Below are 17,182 nucleotides of genomic sequence, written 5' to 3'. Positions count from 1 at the left end.
CACACTGCGTTTATAGAAAAGTGCTCAAAATTAGTAACTTTTCTGTAAACCATTTTTTAATTAAATCAACATTTTAATTATATTGAGGAACAACATTTTAAGAGTACGTTTGATGCTTACAGCGCTGTATCAGGTGTGTACAGCGCTACAAAATATCATTTGTTCTTGTTTAATATTTGATAGATACACACAATAAGGATGAAATGTTTACAGCATATAAGCGTAAATACGAAACGCATACTCCTAACTAAATATGCATAATTTTACTTTCCATGTTATACTTTCAGTTATGTATAAAAAAAATTATATATTCTTTAACTCCGAATAATTTCATCCAATTATTTCTTTTATGTAAACGCGCGATCATCAAAGTGTTTTTACACTTTAATTAAAATTACTAAATTTAAGCACGTGAAGTAGCTTATGATAGTATTTCTAAAAAGTAAAAATTTTAAATAACATTATTTTATTAAACGTTTTCAATAAAATTGCACATTTTAAAGATTCATAAAGAATAATTATTTAAAAAGAAGAAAATATACTAAACAATATGCATACAAAATAATATTTTATAATAATTCACATTATTATAAAAGAGCTGGTTGGCACAACATTAGACTATGTTGAAGATGGTTGTCTCTCACCACATTTCCACTACAACTGCATTATTGGAGGTCGGAACTACAATTGTGTGAGACACAGTTCGACAGATTTTATAGTGCAATAAGCGATAATTTTTTATTGCTGAGGATGGCTCAAATATATAGAGTGAACCGAAATATATAAAATTGAATCTGTGACATATTAATAGGTATAGTTAGCATTGCGTAATATAATATCCAGCGCTGGCTTCTAACGCTCATTTGTATTTTGCCGTTATTTTTTCATTGTATTAATATCTTGTTAACTATTGCGAAAATTGCAAAAGGTTAGAGGACTTTTCGACTCACAATCAGTCCGTACTATCTACACACAAGCGCTTTGGTAAAACTTACCGGATACCCTGTATACATGTTTTATATATATATATATATATATATAATTACATAAATCGAATCTGTAATTTTAATAATTGCGTAAAATTATATATGTATACATATGTATATTATGTATAATTATCTTTAGACTCTTCTAAGAAATCAATTTTGTTTAATTAAAATTACAGATTTAGTTTATGTAATGAGATATATGTGTCTGTGTATTTCTTTGAGATCTCAGGAATCTATTTTTAAGTGTTGTTACGGTGTACATATATGAATATATATTTTTTTCTATCTATATCTAATGAAGAATATTAATATGTTTGTCTTGATTTCAATATGAAAGAAAAAAATTGTCGAAAAATATCCACTATATTGTAGAATAGAAAAAATATTTGATTATGCATATCTCTATCCTTCGATATCGTATTTTATAAAGATGTGTACAGTTTATTTAAATCTATGTATTGTACTTCTCTTTTTCTTTCTATAGATTTTTAAAAAGTCATAGTATCACGATTTAAACGTCTATATTTCACAGTTCACACGCAGACATTTCACTTTCAGACTTTGACTTTCGCGGTTTTAAATCTATCGAGAAACAACGCTATGCGATTCTCGAAGTCGAAATTCGAAATAATCGAAAGAATGAATAAATACATTAATGCCAGTAATCGGATTTACGTCGGATGTACTTCTACTCGTTTCACATTGTAGATGTTGCACCAAAGCGAGTATTTGATTACACAGGGATGCGTTCAGGAATTACGCTCGGATAACCCAGGCTAATTTACGTTATACTATATTACGTATACTATAATAAAAGAGTACATTAGAATTATCTGGGCGCAATTCCTGAACGCACCCTAGAATGCAATATTTTTCTTCCCCCGTTTTCTCGACATTTAATCATTTTTACAAATATATATGATATAGACTCTAGTCTAAATCGTAAAATATGACAGAGACGAATCGTTGGACGTTGTTTGATATGCATCCCATATGCGATATTTATAGATTTATAAATTTACTAGTATGCAATAAATGTTCGAGCGAAACTTTCTAGCGATGTCAATTATATCGCGAACGTTGAGCAAACACGCTCAATGTGATTCGCGTTATCATTTGCGAATCTCTAAGGCGGTGTCAGTCACGCGTAGTAGTATACCTGTAATGATACATTATTATAGGAACACTACGCGATAGTGCTCCGAGAAATCATTCATAAGCATCTTATAAATAAATCTGAATCTTCAAGTTAACCAGAGTAGATTCGAACATCGAGATTATTGAATATTGCATTTATAAAATGGACGTCAATGCCAAATGTACAATCCTAGTGACTGGATTTGGTCCATTCAGTACACACACAGTGAACGCCAGCTGGGAGGCGGTGAAGGAATTGCAGGAACTGTGGAAGAATTCTGTGGAATTTTCCGACGTTAAATTGGTTGTTGAAAAAATTCCAGTTTCGTACAATTACGTATCTGATCATATTCCTCAGCTCTGGAAGAAACACAATCCTTCGGTAAGTAGTGTCACACACGTAATGTAGGTATACAATTTCTCAATAAATATTTATTATTTCAATAAAAAAGAGAAGGCCAAACGAGCAAAAATTGATTGTTATAAAATATTAGTAAAATTCATGTGTTAATAAAAATATGAAAACGTTTCGAATCTATTATGAAATTTTCATTAATTTTCCCCGTTCAATTTAACATTTAATGTCATTAATATTTTTTATTTGTTTTGTACGAAAAATGCTATCTCAGTTTATATCGCATTGTCCTGTTTTTATTAAATAGATTTGTCAATACGTTAAATTAAGGGAAAAACTATTGAAGATTTATAATAGAATAAAAAAAAAAAAACATTTTTATATTTTTATTAATGAATCAATTTTATTAATATTATTTTATAATAATCAATTTTGGTTCGTTATTGACCGTTGATTTTTTCTTTCTCATTGATTGTATTGCAAATTTTATATTTTAATTAATATTTATTATTTCTATTGTTTTAGATTGTCCTACATGTGGGTGTATCACATGAAGCTAAATCTTTAACGATAGAGCAACATGCTTACAGCAATGGCTACAACAGATTCGATATATATAATAAATGCCCTGATGAAACAGATGTCGAGTGTAAAGTTTTGAAAACTGAGATAGATGTTAGAGAACTTTGCAATAATGTGAATGAAAGCTTCAAAAGAAGCGGATGCAAATCTTGTCTGTCGGACAATGCTGGCAGATATCTGTGTGAATATATATTTTATCAATCACTCTGTATTGAGCCAACAAAGACTCTGTTTGTGCACGTTCCAGATTTTGACAAATATCCTAGTAAACAAACTGCGAACGGTTTATATGAAATTTTGTGTTACTTAATAAGAAATTTGGAATTGAGTTAACATTTTTAATCTAAGCTGTTAAGTGATTAATAATAAGGAATGATAGTGTATGTTTAAGGTCTATATACATTTTCTTATATATATATATATATATGACATAATACATCTAAAAAAAACAAAAAAGGTTAAGAACATAGAAGTACTTAATATAAATGATGTAATGTGATATTAATATGGGATATAGATTATAACAAATACAAATTTTATTTTTGCTGTATGAATGTCCAGCCTTGATATAAATATAGTAACATTCAAATTACTGTGCATTGCAATTTATGATCCAGGTTGAAATTTCGTTCGTGCGGGTGGAATATTGTATCTAAGTTCATGAAATTCTGGCTTTCTGATCATCGATGCAACATGCCCCATTTGGATAGTGCAGTCAGGATTTAGATTCGGTGGTAGCAATGTGCATTCTCGCTCTAAAATGCACGCTAATCCTTCTAATAATTCGATAAATCCTATAGATGCTGCTGCACGTCGTAATCTATTTACCTCCTGTATGCGTAAAAAATAATCATTTCATAAAAATTTTATCATTTAAATCATATATAATTGCTTTATTCTTTTGATCAATCTAATTTACCTTGTAAAAGTTTTGTGTCTTGTCGGGTAATTTTCTCGCATGTCTTAATATTTTTTGAATATCAGACTGCAAGCCAACTTGGCGAATCCATGAAGGAGCATTTTGTGTATAGCTTCTCTTTTCAGTTGGTCTAACTGGAAAACTAACTGGAGAACTTTTAACTGTATCTAACGGACCCAAATTACTAAAATTGCCTAACCACGGTACAACGTCAGATCCCGGTTCTAACACTGTTAGCATTAAGTTTGATTTCTTCTTTGTATCCGCCCAAGAATATATAAATCCATACCATTCGTTATTCAACATACAAAGGGCTGCCATGTTTTCTACCTGCAAAATATATCAATTATCGATTTAATCACATTCAAATAATTTTTAGATTCCTAGTAAGACATTACCTTTAATGCTCCATGAAGCAACACACAAAAAGATGGCATTTTTCCTTCATCTTCATTTTCATCGGTATCCGACTCCTCTTCTAACGATATGCCCTGCATGCTTGAATTTTTCTCTGTTGTCAATGGCAATACTAAATGTCTAGAAATGGAACTTGGGCTACCAACATCTCCTACAGATATAAATCCACATATTTCTATAGTTTTTGATATTGCCAAGCCTGGAGCTAATTCGAAATCTGTCTTCTTTGTATAAGGCTGAAACATATATAACACATGTCTATATAATTGTTTAATCTAATATGTAATGTAGCATATGCTTTCGTAATGTTTGTTATTAGTGTCATTACCATAGGGGCTGGTGATAATAAAATACGGGAGCCTAAATGGCCACACTTTAAGTATCCTTGGAAAGAAACATAATTTGCTTCCGCTAGCTTTTGGAAGCAAGTCATGATGGAATGTTTGCTGAGTGGTGATTCAGGAACTAATACAATGCTGTCACCACCAGCTAGGTCAGCTAAACGCTGATAGAGAGGTAAACCGGTCTGTAAACTAGGATCTGCAAACATGATATAAGCGATATATTTAAATATAAGATATATTTAAATATGAAAAATGAATAGAAATATTTTTTCGCGTTTCAACTCACCTTGCTGCGATGCAATGCAAACTATACTTAATTTTCCTGGATATGGAAAAGGTAGGGGAAAGGGATTTACGTCTTGTGTGACATTTAAAGAATTTAAAGAATTTAAAGAATTGCCTAAAGACATCGGTCCTATGCCAGGATTGCCATCTGTAATTAATATCACTTGGCAAGCCGTGGCATTACCCCATTCCGCCATAATTACATTATTAACTCCATGTAATGCTCCTTCAATAAACGTCTTGTCACACTCATCGATAATTCGTAACTTGCTGCGTATGCCCTCATAATCGCGAGTAAAAGGGCAAATTACTTCGTACAATGATGAAAATGCAATCTGAAATTTGAAATTTATTAAGTTTACATGTATTAATATACCTATTATAATAAATATGTTATCTGACATCATATTAGTCTGTTCTTACCACTGACACAAATTCTAACTTTGAATTAACTTGTAAGTAGTGTAACAGAGTGTTTATGCCATGCAGCGCTAATTGATGCCGCGTCAATGATTCATAATTTGGCGAATATTCATTCCCAATCATAGATCCACGTCTCCTCATTGAGAGAGAGACGTCCAACGCTATTACCGTAGGCATTTTGACGCCCGAATAAAATCAGCGTGATTAAAGACTACAGATACTTAAATCCCATAATATATTTATTAACCGTGTACAACTTTTTTTTCTGAATCTGTATAAACTTCTTTGAATAGCGTATTAATAAACGTAGGTTATGTAGAAAGCCACGTATTAAATTTTCCTGTATATTGATGTCTGTTTCCTCGCAAAGAACAGTTGCTCGTCTCAAGTTAATAAATATTAAAAAATTTTCTTAACAATGCTTCTGTCATACTAATGTATTTCTTAGATTAATAATGTTATCATATACCGACCACAGGTGTATCTACATATACACCGATACACTCTTAAACACAAACTCTGATGCTTCTAACCACAAACCTAACATAGCCTAACAGCCAGGGCTAACAGTCCTCTAGTGGCTGATTTAGTTCGGTTCCGTAAAATACATATTGAACAAATTTGAGCATAATATATATTACTTTATCCTTGTTTAATAGATAATGAGTAACAAGGATAGAATAATACTCTATAAATTCTTTAGAATGGAATCTCGTACTAAAGAGTGAAAATTGAACCAGTCTTGAAAAAGAAGGGCATATAAGATAAGACTTACTCTAAAAATTTTAGAGTACACAGTAAGCAAATCTACATTTTATATTTGCTACTGCTTATGTTAAATTTACAAATGTTTCAAATTCTCTAATCTATTCTGAACGATCTTCAACATAAAAGATCTTGTATTGAAGTACTTTATCTCTAAGACTAGTATGCATAGTCCATTCTTATTATAAGATCGTTTTAAGTAGTCTTAAAATGCTAATATGACCCTTCGATTGGTTCGTGACATTTTGAATATACTTAAGAGTCTTAAATATAAGAATCGAAAATATCATAATTTAATTTCATTTTCTTTTAAATAATAAAAATTAAATTAGAATTTGTTATGATCTATAGATACATATTTTTTATTAACATACATATTTTTTATAACATTTGTTATGATCTATAAATACATATTTTTTATTAACAGAAAAAATATTGCATATAATTATTCCATATATATTTTTATAATTTTCTACAAAAACCAACATTTTACATTTGCTTTCTTCTCTTCTAAGAATTTTATACAGAGATTATATTAAACATTAATGAAACAACGCTAAATCTATGTGAAAATGTTGACAGTTATTGTCTATGGCTAAACAAATGTAAACTTCATTTTTATAAAAGACTTGCTCGCATTTATGTATATACATATATCACATTAATTTGTACCTAGTTCAACAAATATAACACATTCTTAACGACTACCATAAATTATAGTAAAAAATAAGACTTAGATCTTCTGATATCGATATTTACAAAATTCATAAATAATCTAAATATACAAAGAGCCATCAGCGGGGCCTAAATATCTCATAGAGATTAATATTACGTCGATTAAAGTCCACACACCTAGTCCACCAAAACTAAAAAGCTTACCAATACCTTCTTGCCAGTGTCCCAAGTAAAACCTACAATTCATATAAGAATTTTATTTGAAATTCATACTTAATCGATTGTCTATATTTCAAATAGTATGCTAAATATTCAATATTTTAGTGTATCATAAAGTACCTATCTGCACCAAATCCTCCAAGAGTAATGCTTAAGATCAAAGCGGTAGACCAACGATATCCAACTGTCCAGTTACAAGGTAAGTTCTTCATAAACTTCCGTCTGCCCAGACACAGTATGTCATTGTTTACTGTACAATTTGTTCTGCATCAAAAATATTAGAATGTTAATATTATAATATTATTATATACACACGCGCGCGCGCATCTTCTTCTGTTGACAATGTGAAATTTTCATCCTTTGTTTCGTAACCTGAATCTTCAAATTACAATGCAGATTTTTTTATTGTTTCATACTGTACAAAAATCTGAAAAAATTTTTGTATACTTTCAAAAGCATTAAAAATGAGTTTATGATAGAAATCAGGTTGTATTTTATTTATTCTTTACAGATTAAATTTATCTATCAGAATTCACAAAAAATGTATATTTAAAGTCACTGATAAGGTATATAAATATATACAAAAACTATATATATATATATATATATAATGTTATATTACCTATAATACTGCTGAGGAGACGCTACTGAGCTACAGGAATTTTTCTGATGGCACTGATGCTCCCAGTGGTCGGTTTGATAACAGTAACGGCACATGTATTTCTTCGTGAAAGTCTGTTCTCCCTGTTATAATAAACAAAACATCCAATTTAATTATATCTCGAAACATGCGATTTAATATATTAAAAAATTTTTAATTTCAAGGTGGAAAAAAACATAATTCTCTCTTCACAAGTTTTACGTACTATACAATCGACATGTTCCATCACGGAACAATTTGCCTCATACATTGCTCCATATCTGCAACTGTAATTTAAGTTGCACTTCAAGCATTCTCCACTTAATTCTACGCAAGGTATCCCGCTCGGACACAGACTAGCCATTTCCTCCTGCAATTTACACTGCAATTTGTACTCTCAACTATTATAACATAGAGTTATTACTTAGATTTAACCCATAATAGGAATACATATTTTTTTGTGATGCTAAAAGAATATAAGAAACTCTTGGAAACTCACAAAAGTTTTTTTCTTATTAATTTGATTTTCTTTAAGAATTGCCACACTTGAACTTAGCATATACAATAATTAGTCTACATGAATAGAACAAAACTATGAAAAATAAGATTGTAAAACATAAAATTATTTCAAATTGTTATGTTATTTAAAAATTAAGAAGATATACCAGGATCTACTGTTCTAGTAATGAATTAAAAGAATCTTACCTTTTTGCTGCTATAGGCTGGTGTTGAGTTTACATTAGCTTCTTTCAGAGCATAGCTGGTTGCAGTGCCTGCAACAATTGAATCAAATTATAAATGCATGTAAAAAAGGAATCAAATACTTCAACGCTTCAATATTAATACAAATAACTTCACCTTTAATACTGACATTTAGGTCCAATTTTTCATTTGCTGATTAACTTGTGATTAGGCTTAATCTAATGATAATGTAAAATTGTATTTTTCTGTCTTTAGTTAATCACTAAACTGATGGTTTTGTAGTGAATGACTTTGAAATTATTAATACAAAACTATTAACAATAGCTAGAAAAATTTTTTTATATTATTATTGAGCTAAGTGAGGTTAAGTCTGAACCATATATTAACTAGATAATAAAAAGCCAGATCTCATAAACAATTTCATATGAACAAATTTTTTTTGCCAGTTCCTAAATTAGTCATTAGAGAGCAAATTCACTCACCGTAATCCATGCGAGCCTCCTGAACGGAGGTTGACAGAAGTGCCATGAAAAGGAATATCACGTTCTTTGAATTAATCCGAACGACATTCATTCTGCGCGAGAATTCCTCTCACCAGTCGTCGGATGCTTGATTCGCGGATTCGACGTTTCAAGTCCTGACTTTATTATCCAGGCACATGAAAGAGAAGCACGGCACAGCGTCCCGTCGAATATTATACACACCAATACACGCTACATACACTTGGCGCCATTAGTCACATTAGACATTTTTCACACACGTTCGACAGCTGTAAGCAGCTCTAATTTAATCCAGACGTGTCACGATTATTCGCCCTCATTGGTTAAATGCAAACTTTTTTAGTTATTTTTTTTCATTAGTATATAATGAAAAATATTTTATATTTATGTATTAGAGATGGTCTTTAATTGTTAAAATTTTAACACATTTGAGTGTTAATTTAATAAAGACCTGTTTTTTTTTCCATAGTTCAGGAAACTTCTTGTATGATTCATCTTTTTTTTTCTTTTCACATTAGATAGAAAAAGATAAAAGATGACTATAAATACACAAAAAATTAAAGTAATAGAAAGAGAGAAACAGGTCTATAATGTGGCTACTTTTTATTTAAATTATTAATAAAATTATTTTAAATTAATATTCAGCATTTAATATCAAAATAATACAAATTATAAGTAAAAAACAACAAAAATATAAATGTATTTTAAAACATGTATTTTAAATTCTAAAATGAATGAATAAAATACATGTTAATTTAACATAAATATTAGTTTTACTGAAAAAATATACTTTCATAGTTTGCTTACAAATTATGTCAGTATTACATTTTTTAAATGTTTTTTTTACATATATTTGTGTTAATTTTTAACATATTTGTTAAAAACGATATTCGCTTTCATTGCATTGCAATCTTTTTTCGCTATTTTTTTTTATTAGTGCATAGTAAACAAAATTTTACATTTATCTATAAGAAGAACGATCTTTATGTTAAATTAATACAAAAGTTTAAATGGATCGTGTAATATGTTAAATAAATTTAACACAAAAAATCTTTACACTGATAATTGAGGAGAAACAATATGGAGCAGCCAATCAGAGATTCTACGCCAATTTTTCACACTCGACTTGGTTCCCTCTCTCATCGAAAAACTCGCGTTTTCCACATTTTTTTTTCGATAATAATTCAAACCGGAACCGGAATGTCGGAAGCATTAACGATACCGAGTGTACCGAAAATGCACGCTGCGTCACGCGATTGAAACCGACAATATATGTTCAGCATATGCATGATGTAATATATGAATACGTGTTTTGTCATAATTTTGACAAGGGATCGTCTTTAAGGCAATTGTGTCAGCAAATACAAAGAAAAAAACAGGGGATATAACGAGTAAAAAACGAAAGGCGGCATAAGCGATGCGGTGCAATGCGATGGAGTCTCGCGTGTATGCTCGTTTCCAACAATCAGCTGACTTCCGGTACCACTGTGAGACGTTGTTAGAATGTTAGTGAGGTGTTTCGGCAGTTTCGCCTGACAAAAGAGTGTCCCTTTTTTTTTTTGCGAGACAAAACGCGCGCGAGGCACAGTATCCCTTTCGCGGGATCGCGCAAGTCCTGTTCTGCGTTCGGCAGTTCCGGCCGGAACGAAGCGACGTGATCCCCGCCTAACCACACAACAGAATCGTATCTTTCGAAGATCGAATCCCCTGTGTCGTTACCCGATCTATAACGGGTGATCTCGTGTCGCAGCACATGGTAAGCGGGATTCCGCGATAACAGAGTCGTCAAATAAATGGGGAATCTGATTTTTTTCTTGTCGAGGAAAAGTATCCTCTGGTGTCTTTGTTATATCCTTGTTACGTGTGTATTTTGGTTTATAGGATGCCGTGTAATACCATCGCTGTCAGTCTCGTCGTTGACGATAATATGAATCCAGAAGGGAACGATGGAAACAGCCAGGGTAAAGCGGAGGTCAGATTGGACGTCGGTCTGAAAAATGACAATCAGTCTGTGGACCAAGATGCTAGAACATCCAAGGTACAGCTGGAAAACGGAGCCGAGGAACAGTTGAGGCTGAATAACAATAGTGGCGAGAGTAACATTAAGCTCGTGCTGCCACCCAAAACCTCCGTTGTGCTTTCCAATGGGACAAACTCCATACAAACCCCTGTGTCTGATAGTGCCAATTTTTTGGAGCAGAACGTTTGTCAAGATGCGAATATATCTTCCATATTTACAAACGCGACCGCTAATATCAAGTCTCAGACTGTAAACACCAATACTGTTAATTGTCAATTGAAGCATAAGACTGTCTTGAATGCAAGCTCGTTGAATCTGCCTAAACCCCAGATGCACTTGAATCTATCTTCCACTCAAGCAAATATACACCACAATCATAACTTAGGGCCAGCAGTTCTTAATTCTACTGCAACTACCAGTGCTATGTTACATTCAAGTGTATCTACGTTAAATGTATCAGTAATATCTCCTAATTTATCAACGATTAAATCAAACGATGACATGGATATGAAGAATAATGTGGATTATGCATCTGCCATAGAGAAATGTCCTTCTAAGGTTTCCTGCAGTTCAGATTCTAGTCCAGAAGCAGACTGTTGCTGGACATCAAAGTCCTATGGATCTAAACGTGTATTAAATAATATAGGTGGTAGTATAGGTTCGACGAGTCAAGGAACTTGCTCTTTTTTGAGACCTAATATCAATGGTAGTAGAGAAGTTCCTGGACCCAGTGGATTGCAGAGAGTATGTTTTCACATACTGATTCTTCTAATTGAATGTTTATACTTTTCACAGAATTTATAGTTTTCTTGCTTTTTTAGACTTCACAAAGAGAACAGATAGAACGAATGGATTCTAGTTCTGGAAATGAAGGAGATATGTCTGATGGAGAAGACTATTGTTTCTATACTTATAAGGGAAACAACGATGTGATTCCTTTAGATCGACAAGAAGAATTGAATCAGGACCATGCAGCAAATCAGGAAGCAGAGGGACAGAACCATAGTGGTAGGTCGAGTCCAGAGATGGATTACTTGGAAATGGATTTTGATCCTGGACCTTCTTGCGAGCAGGTAAGATATTAGCTGTATTATGAAATCGAGTCAGATTATAATATTTCTTCTGCCCTTAAAGGATACTGGAGATAGTGATCTGGCCTCCATAAATGAAGATATACAAAATATAGCATTAGATAATGTAGAACAAGATCCAGTACTAAATGATCTGAGTAGTGGTAAAGTCGTGTCTAGACAGGGATTGATATCGATGCCGCAGACTTCAAAACAAACTACACAGCATGTTAATCATACTACTTTCCAACAATGCACAAGCAATCAATGTATAGTAGAACAAAGTGCAAAGTCAACTTATTCAGCTCCATGGATGCCTAGTACTAGCACTGGAACTGGTAATTTCACGACTATGACTATTCTAACAATTCAAATTCTAATCTTATTATACAAGGTATTTCACGTTATACGAAATTACAGGAAGATGGGATAGCGCGACACTTTATCGTAATACAGGTTGTCCAGTACGTGAATCATATGGTTATCATAACACAAGTGGTGATCTTATATCGCCTGGTGATAATAGAGATTCGGATTCCGAATTATGGGTTGAGTCCTCAACAGCATCTCTCCCGGACAATTCCAATTTAAATGCCAGGAAGGTTAATCTCATTTCTACGCTTTATCATCGAATAATGGCTAAGAAACTAATGCTCAATAAGCATGCTGCCTTTAATCAAAGTGGTGATTCCAATCTGGTTAATATATTTACTATTAAACAGATTTAAATCATGTTGAACAAACTATGTCTTATTAAATTTTAAACTACATTTGAACAGGAAAATGAATTATGTAACGAACGGTTAGATGGGTTGCCACCAGTTGAAAAAGTAATGCTGTGGAGCGAGCAAGAAGCCACGATGAAGCAAGTTACGCAAATTGGTACCTCCGCCTGTGGTGCTACATCCGCAATTAATGCTTTGGTAATATTCAAGTAGATAGTATACGGTCCTCTTAACATTGCAAATGCTTTGAAATATTTGATTAATTAGAAAAAAGAGAATTCTACTAATTGACCAAAAAATGCTTCAAATTGTAATATCAAGTGGATCATAATCATAAATATATAACAATGACGAAACTTGCAAATTTTTTTGTAGTAGTTTGATCGAATCTGTTCATATATAAATCATCTATTTTTAGTTGGCCTTAAATGTATCATTTTCGCTGGAAGTATTAGTTAAAGGTGTAAATACAAAATTGAGGGAATTGGGTGTACCGTTACCAAGGTATCTCGTCAGTCGTTCAGTGGCAGGAGCAACTCATAAAGACATAGCACGAGGGATCACTCTGTCCACGCATGGTGCAGTTGTAACAAAATTTTTCGCATTTTATCCCGAAAGAAAGGTTTCATTATCCCATTGGTTGCATTATTGGATTTCCAGAGGTGAGAGATTAAAGAATGTGTTATATACAGATATAGTTAAGTGAAAATATATATTATCGAAATGTATAATGTATGTAAAATATTATATTTTCACATTTTAGGTGCGGCACCAATCGCAACATTGAATTTACAACATTGCGGAGAAGGTTGTGATATACCGGACGCATGGCATCATCAAATGATATTCGGTGTAGGACAAGCTGGTATATACTTAACAAACCCTTTAGAATGTTTGCCTGAACAGGTTTGTATGATCGATATACAAAATTAATAATACAAATTATCATGTCTGAATATAATTATTGTGGAACTAATTTAATCATAACTTTATTTTTGTAATTTTTAGCTCGTATGGCATCAATTAGTTAGCCCTAGTATTTTATTAATAAGAAAAACAGACGTTCTAGCGCATTGGAATGAAAATACAGATTTAACGCCGCTTGCGACAATGGATCAAAAGTGGCGAAAACTTAATGTCCTTGGTATGTTATATATATATATATTATATGTAATTTATTTTATTTTATTATATGTACACATATTTTTTAAGTAGGTTTTTTACTTACAATAATTTTACTGAAACATATATTCGTGGTACAGGGCAAGTTGTAAATATGGTACGAGAATCAATGAGCCAAAGGCAACAATCTAATAGCACGACTACTGGTGCGACTCACATTCGCATTCCGACATCTTATCCAGCAGGCATTACATTGGTCATGTGTGCTGATTCCGCCGCAGCCACCGAATTGTTACATGCAGAACAACTACCACTGCTCTAGTCTCATCGATCAAAAATTAACAAATCAGACTGGTCCATTTGGTTTATAACAAATTTTATTAGCAAGCCAGCTCACACACAATGTTCTTATTAATAGTTCATTTATTATTTAAACCAACAGGATGGATATAATTTACATTTTTGACATCAAACGCGTTTGTATTCAAAAAGAATATTGATTAAAATATTTTAATAGAATATTTCTGTTTTATACATAGTAATGTTCAATTATTAAACTACAGAGATATAATATACTTTATAGTATATAGCTTGTAGTCAAAAGTAAACTTACCTTGACAATGTTCATTATAGATATTATTTATATGAACAGAATACGAGATGAGTGATATAAGTAATTTGATTTTCCATTGTTTATTTTTCTTCATTTATATTTATTGGTTTTTTTCTTTAAGAATGCATGTCAGTGATTGCAAGTTTATCTTACAACAATATATCCTGTTAATCAAATGTGTGAACAAAAACGAACATTGTATTTTGTATAAATTTTAATATAGAGTAATCTTATTACACGTATTATCTTATGTCGGAATCACGAAGAAGTGTTTGTCATAGATATGTTGACGAAAGAATAATGTTGTGCTGATAAAGCCATAAATATTTTATGTACACATAGATAATGTATAGTCCAACATACTTTTTCCAGTATTTTAAAGAGGTCCTTTCTTTTATAAGTCCGACATACTAAAACAATAAGAATTCTTGTTATACAAGGAATTGTTAATATAATCATATGCTATATCTGTTTTCTTTTTAGTCTTACCTTTCTATAAAAGGTGCACGCATACTCGATGTAATAGGAGCGGGATTAGCTTCGTTAAGCTTGAAAACGCTCTCGATACGAGCGATTTCTGTCGAAGTTGTGTCCATGCCACAAAAAGCAGCCCAATCATTTACGACCATACCGGCAGCGATTACGTTGCTGCCCCTGTTCACTGTTCCGGTCTAAAATACAATTATTGTTTACAAAAATAGAAAATCACAGAATCTTTGTTTGACTTACCGCAAGTGGCACTTGCAGAAGAGAAGACAACTCGTCTTGCTCTTGAATAGGCATATTCGGATGCACCAAACCACCTTGGTTGGATAAAATGGAATACGAACCAACAAGAACATTACTTGCAATAGTTTGTCTAAATACTTCCACATTCAGAGTATCAGCTAAAATTTCTTCAGTTTCCTTCAATTAAAAAAAAATACAAAATACAAAATTAGAGCCATTAAAGTATACTTCTGTACAAATTTCTTAATCCAATAGGAGATACATAAAAAATTTACCTTATCCAGATCTGGATGAACTAAGGCAACATAATCATTACATGCTATAACATTGCCTAGAGCAGAGAGTCTCTCTTCCACTCTCTGTACCTTTACATTATCTGGTAAAGAATTCCGAATGTGTTGTAATTCTGTATCTGTTGTTGTATTTGGTACTAATAATCCATTCTTGTTCGCTATATTATAAAGATAAATATTTGTGAGCAATATGTATATATATACACACAGATAACATATAGGTAAGAAAAAATTATGACTTTTAAAAACATTCGATTTTTTTACGAGATTGACTTTTTTCTAAGAAAAAATAAGTGCATGCAGAGTTGGCATCTTTCACTACGTTGATGTTAAAAATATTATAAATAAAAAGTATTTAAATTGGCAAGAATAGCAACAAACTATACATAAGAAATTTTTTTTTAATTGTATACTATTTTAATTGTTACATGTTACCTAATTATTTAGATAATATATAATTTTTATGTATATATATTTATTAGATAATAAGTAGACAATGACTAAAAAAAATTTTAAGATTTTCAAGAAAGTTTTTTATGTATTATCGGATGCTTCGATTTGTTTTTATGCCATACTATTGGTAAGTTCTACAATAACAGTAATAAAAATCAAAGTTCATGTTACATATAGCTTTTCAATATTATCAATATATTTCAGAATGTATCCTAATATTCATTATTCAATTAAAGACTGTTAACTTATTGTCACTTCGATAAAAGTTATTTTAATATATTTACCAACACACAGTCGACCTATGATACGACATCCTGCTACTGATGCGTGAATAACTGGAATTGTCTCAGCTAATTCTGCCTCAAATACGCTGTAATTATATCAATAATGAATCATAGAATTATAACAATTACAGTCCAATCATATCAAAATCAAATGATAGATTACTGCAAAATGATAGTAACGTTTATATTTTATATTACATATTATAGTGTAATTCTGAAGTATATTATAGTGTATATGTACTATAATTATTATCATTCCATTTTATCTTGTTTAATAATGTATAATTATATACTATTTTGATTCATTTTTGAGGTTATAATGTAAAAATAGGCATATTCTAATAATATCATCCTGAATATTGTCGCTTTTATTAACAAACAAAATTAATTAATTAAAAGATTAATTGCCAATGCAGATTTCGTACGATTGCATTATAAGTGACGTCATACGTACCTATAAAAGTTTTCGGAGCCGCCGATCGCAACCAAACAGTAGGAATTCGTCAACTTTGAGAAGACGCCGATCTCATTGTTGTTCTCGAATTGCACGCGCACCGCCATGACCATGAAAATGTTGCAAACTTTTACATCGGCGTTCTTAGATCGAAATATAGTGCGAACGCTCTCGGTGTTCGTACAGATTAGGCTCGTGCGTGAACGCTAACCTCGAAAATTTGGCAAGTGCCGTTCGCGGGCACATTAACACGAGGTATTTGATTTCATCATGGAACACGAGATGGTGACACTCGCGGCACGCTGTCTGGAGTCCCTAGAAATTATGGCAGGTATTCATGTCACTTCATGCTTTTTATAAGATAGCGGAATCAATTAAAATTACTACAGAAGTCAGGCAAATTCAAATAGTAGAAATATATATACATATTATAATATATATTAATAAATAACAAAATAATTTTTTAA

The 17,182-nt window shown here is 31.8% G+C and overlaps 5 protein-coding genes across 6 annotated transcripts; 2 read left to right on the top strand and 3 right to left on the bottom strand.

Moving 5' to 3' along the window:
- The first annotated feature begins 1,670 nt into the window (after positions 1 to 1,670).
- Positions 1,671 to 3,427, top strand: LOC108752040 (pyroglutamyl-peptidase 1). Its single transcript, XM_018492627.1, has 2 exons — positions 1,671 to 2,508; positions 3,007 to 3,427. The coding sequence occupies exons 1-2, from the start codon at positions 2,290 to 2,292 to the stop codon at positions 3,394 to 3,396; spliced, it is 609 nt and encodes a 202-aa protein (XP_018348129.1). The 5' UTR covers positions 1,671 to 2,289; the 3' UTR covers positions 3,397 to 3,427.
- A 160-nt stretch (positions 3,428 to 3,587) lies between these two features.
- Positions 3,588 to 5,990, bottom strand: LOC108752038 (von Willebrand factor A domain-containing protein 9). The gene is made up of 6 exons (XM_018492625.1): positions 5,452 to 5,990; positions 5,030 to 5,363; positions 4,728 to 4,939; positions 4,381 to 4,635; positions 3,983 to 4,312; positions 3,588 to 3,894 (listed from the first exon to the last, which is right to left on the bottom strand). Exons 1-6 carry the CDS (start codon positions 5,626 to 5,628, stop codon positions 3,670 to 3,672), a joined length of 1,533 nt encoding a protein of 510 aa, XP_018348127.1. The 5' UTR covers positions 5,629 to 5,990; the 3' UTR covers positions 3,588 to 3,669.
- Positions 5,991 to 6,838: 848 nt separating this feature from the next.
- Positions 6,839 to 9,167, bottom strand: LOC108752039 (TM2 domain-containing protein almondex). Its single transcript, XM_018492626.1, has 6 exons — positions 8,935 to 9,167; positions 8,456 to 8,523; positions 7,977 to 8,120; positions 7,733 to 7,854; positions 7,231 to 7,374; positions 6,839 to 7,127 (listed from the first exon to the last, which is right to left on the bottom strand). Exons 1-6 carry the CDS (start codon positions 9,023 to 9,025, stop codon positions 6,992 to 6,994), a joined length of 705 nt encoding a protein of 234 aa, XP_018348128.1. The 5' UTR covers positions 9,026 to 9,167; the 3' UTR covers positions 6,839 to 6,991.
- A 988-nt stretch (positions 9,168 to 10,155) lies between these two features.
- LOC108752037 lies at positions 10,156 to 14,359 on the top strand. Of its 2 annotated transcripts, none has more exons than XM_018492624.1 (10): positions 10,156 to 10,708; positions 10,834 to 11,716; positions 11,794 to 12,045; positions 12,107 to 12,380; positions 12,463 to 12,644; positions 12,822 to 12,965; positions 13,186 to 13,429; positions 13,531 to 13,673; positions 13,776 to 13,911; positions 14,030 to 14,359. In XM_018492624.1, the coding sequence occupies exons 2-10, from the start codon at positions 10,835 to 10,837 to the stop codon at positions 14,209 to 14,211; spliced, it is 2,439 nt and encodes an 812-aa protein (XP_018348126.1). In that variant the 5' UTR covers positions 10,156 to 10,708; position 10,834; the 3' UTR covers positions 14,212 to 14,359. The 2 variants fall into 2 exon arrangements, with proteins under 2 accessions (XP_018348126.1, XP_018348125.1); XM_018492623.1 differs by having other exon boundaries at positions 12,463 to 12,740.
- Positions 14,360 to 14,617: 258 nt separating this feature from the next.
- On the bottom strand, positions 14,618 to 17,002 carry LOC108751939 (eukaryotic translation initiation factor 6). Its single transcript, XM_018492435.1, has 6 exons — positions 16,716 to 17,002; positions 16,262 to 16,347; positions 15,507 to 15,682; positions 15,232 to 15,408; positions 14,992 to 15,173; positions 14,618 to 14,912 (listed from the first exon to the last, which is right to left on the bottom strand). The coding sequence occupies exons 1-6, from the start codon at positions 16,826 to 16,828 to the stop codon at positions 14,897 to 14,899; spliced, it is 750 nt and encodes a 249-aa protein (XP_018347937.1). The 5' UTR covers positions 16,829 to 17,002; the 3' UTR covers positions 14,618 to 14,896.
- Between the last annotated feature and the right edge of the window lie 180 nt (positions 17,003 to 17,182).

Source organism: Trachymyrmex septentrionalis, unplaced genomic scaffold (assembly GCF_001594115.1).
Source record: "Trachymyrmex septentrionalis isolate Tsep2-gDNA-1 unplaced genomic scaffold, Tsep1.0 scaffold53, whole genome shotgun sequence".
NCBI classification, from domain to species: domain Eukaryota; kingdom Metazoa; phylum Arthropoda; class Insecta; order Hymenoptera; family Formicidae; genus Trachymyrmex; species Trachymyrmex septentrionalis.
The sequence above is the reverse complement of the archived record's forward strand: the minus strand, read 5'-3'. Positions and strand labels throughout refer to the sequence as shown.

Coding starts and splice junctions, on each gene's coding strand:
- LOC108752040 (XM_018492627.1), top strand. CDS start 2,290: ATGGACGTCAATGCCAAATGTACAATCCTAGTGACTGGATTTGGTCCA. Junction 2,509..3,006: donor GGAAGAAACACAATCCTTCG/GTAAGTAGTGTC, acceptor CTATTGTTTTAG/ATTGTCCTACATGTGGGTGT.
- LOC108752038 (XM_018492625.1), bottom strand. CDS start 5,628: ATGCCTACGGTAATAGCGTTGGACGTCTCTCTCTCAATGAGGAGACGT. Junction 4,636..4,727: donor TATTATCACCAGCCCCTATG/GTAATGACACTA, acceptor TATATGTTTCAG/CCTTATACAAAGAAGACAGA. Junction 3,895..3,982: donor AGACACAAAACTTTTACAAG/GTAAATTAGATT, acceptor TTACGCATACAG/GAGGTAAATAGATTACGACG.
- LOC108752039 (XM_018492626.1), bottom strand. CDS start 9,025: ATGAATGTCGTTCGGATTAATTCAAAGAACGTGATATTCCTTTTCATG. Junction 8,524..8,934: donor GGAGGCTCGCATGGATTACG/GTGAGTGAATTT, acceptor CAATTGTTGCAG/GCACTGCAACCAGCTATGCT. Junction 7,128..7,230: donor GGAGGATTTGGTGCAGATAG/GTACTTTATGAT, acceptor TATGAATTGTAG/GTTTTACTTGGGACACTGGC.
- LOC108752037 (XM_018492623.1), top strand. CDS start 10,835: ATGCCGTGTAATACCATCGCTGTCAGTCTCGTCGTTGACGATAATATG. Junction 12,381..12,462: donor TAGTACTAGCACTGGAACTG/GTAATTTCACGA, acceptor ACGAAATTACAG/GAAGATGGGATAGCGCGACA. Junction 12,741..12,821: donor AAAGTGGTGATTCCAATCTG/GTTAATATATTT, acceptor ACATTTGAACAG/GAAAATGAATTATGTAACGA.
- LOC108751939 (XM_018492435.1), bottom strand. CDS start 16,828: ATGGTCATGGCGGTGCGCGTGCAATTCGAGAACAACAATGAGATCGGC. Junction 16,348..16,715: donor GGCTCCGAAAACTTTTATAG/GTACGTATGACG, acceptor ATATAATTACAG/CGTATTTGAGGCAGAATTAG. Junction 15,409..15,506: donor TTCATCCAGATCTGGATAAG/GTAAATTTTTTA, acceptor TTTTAATTGAAG/GAAACTGAAGAAATTTTAGC.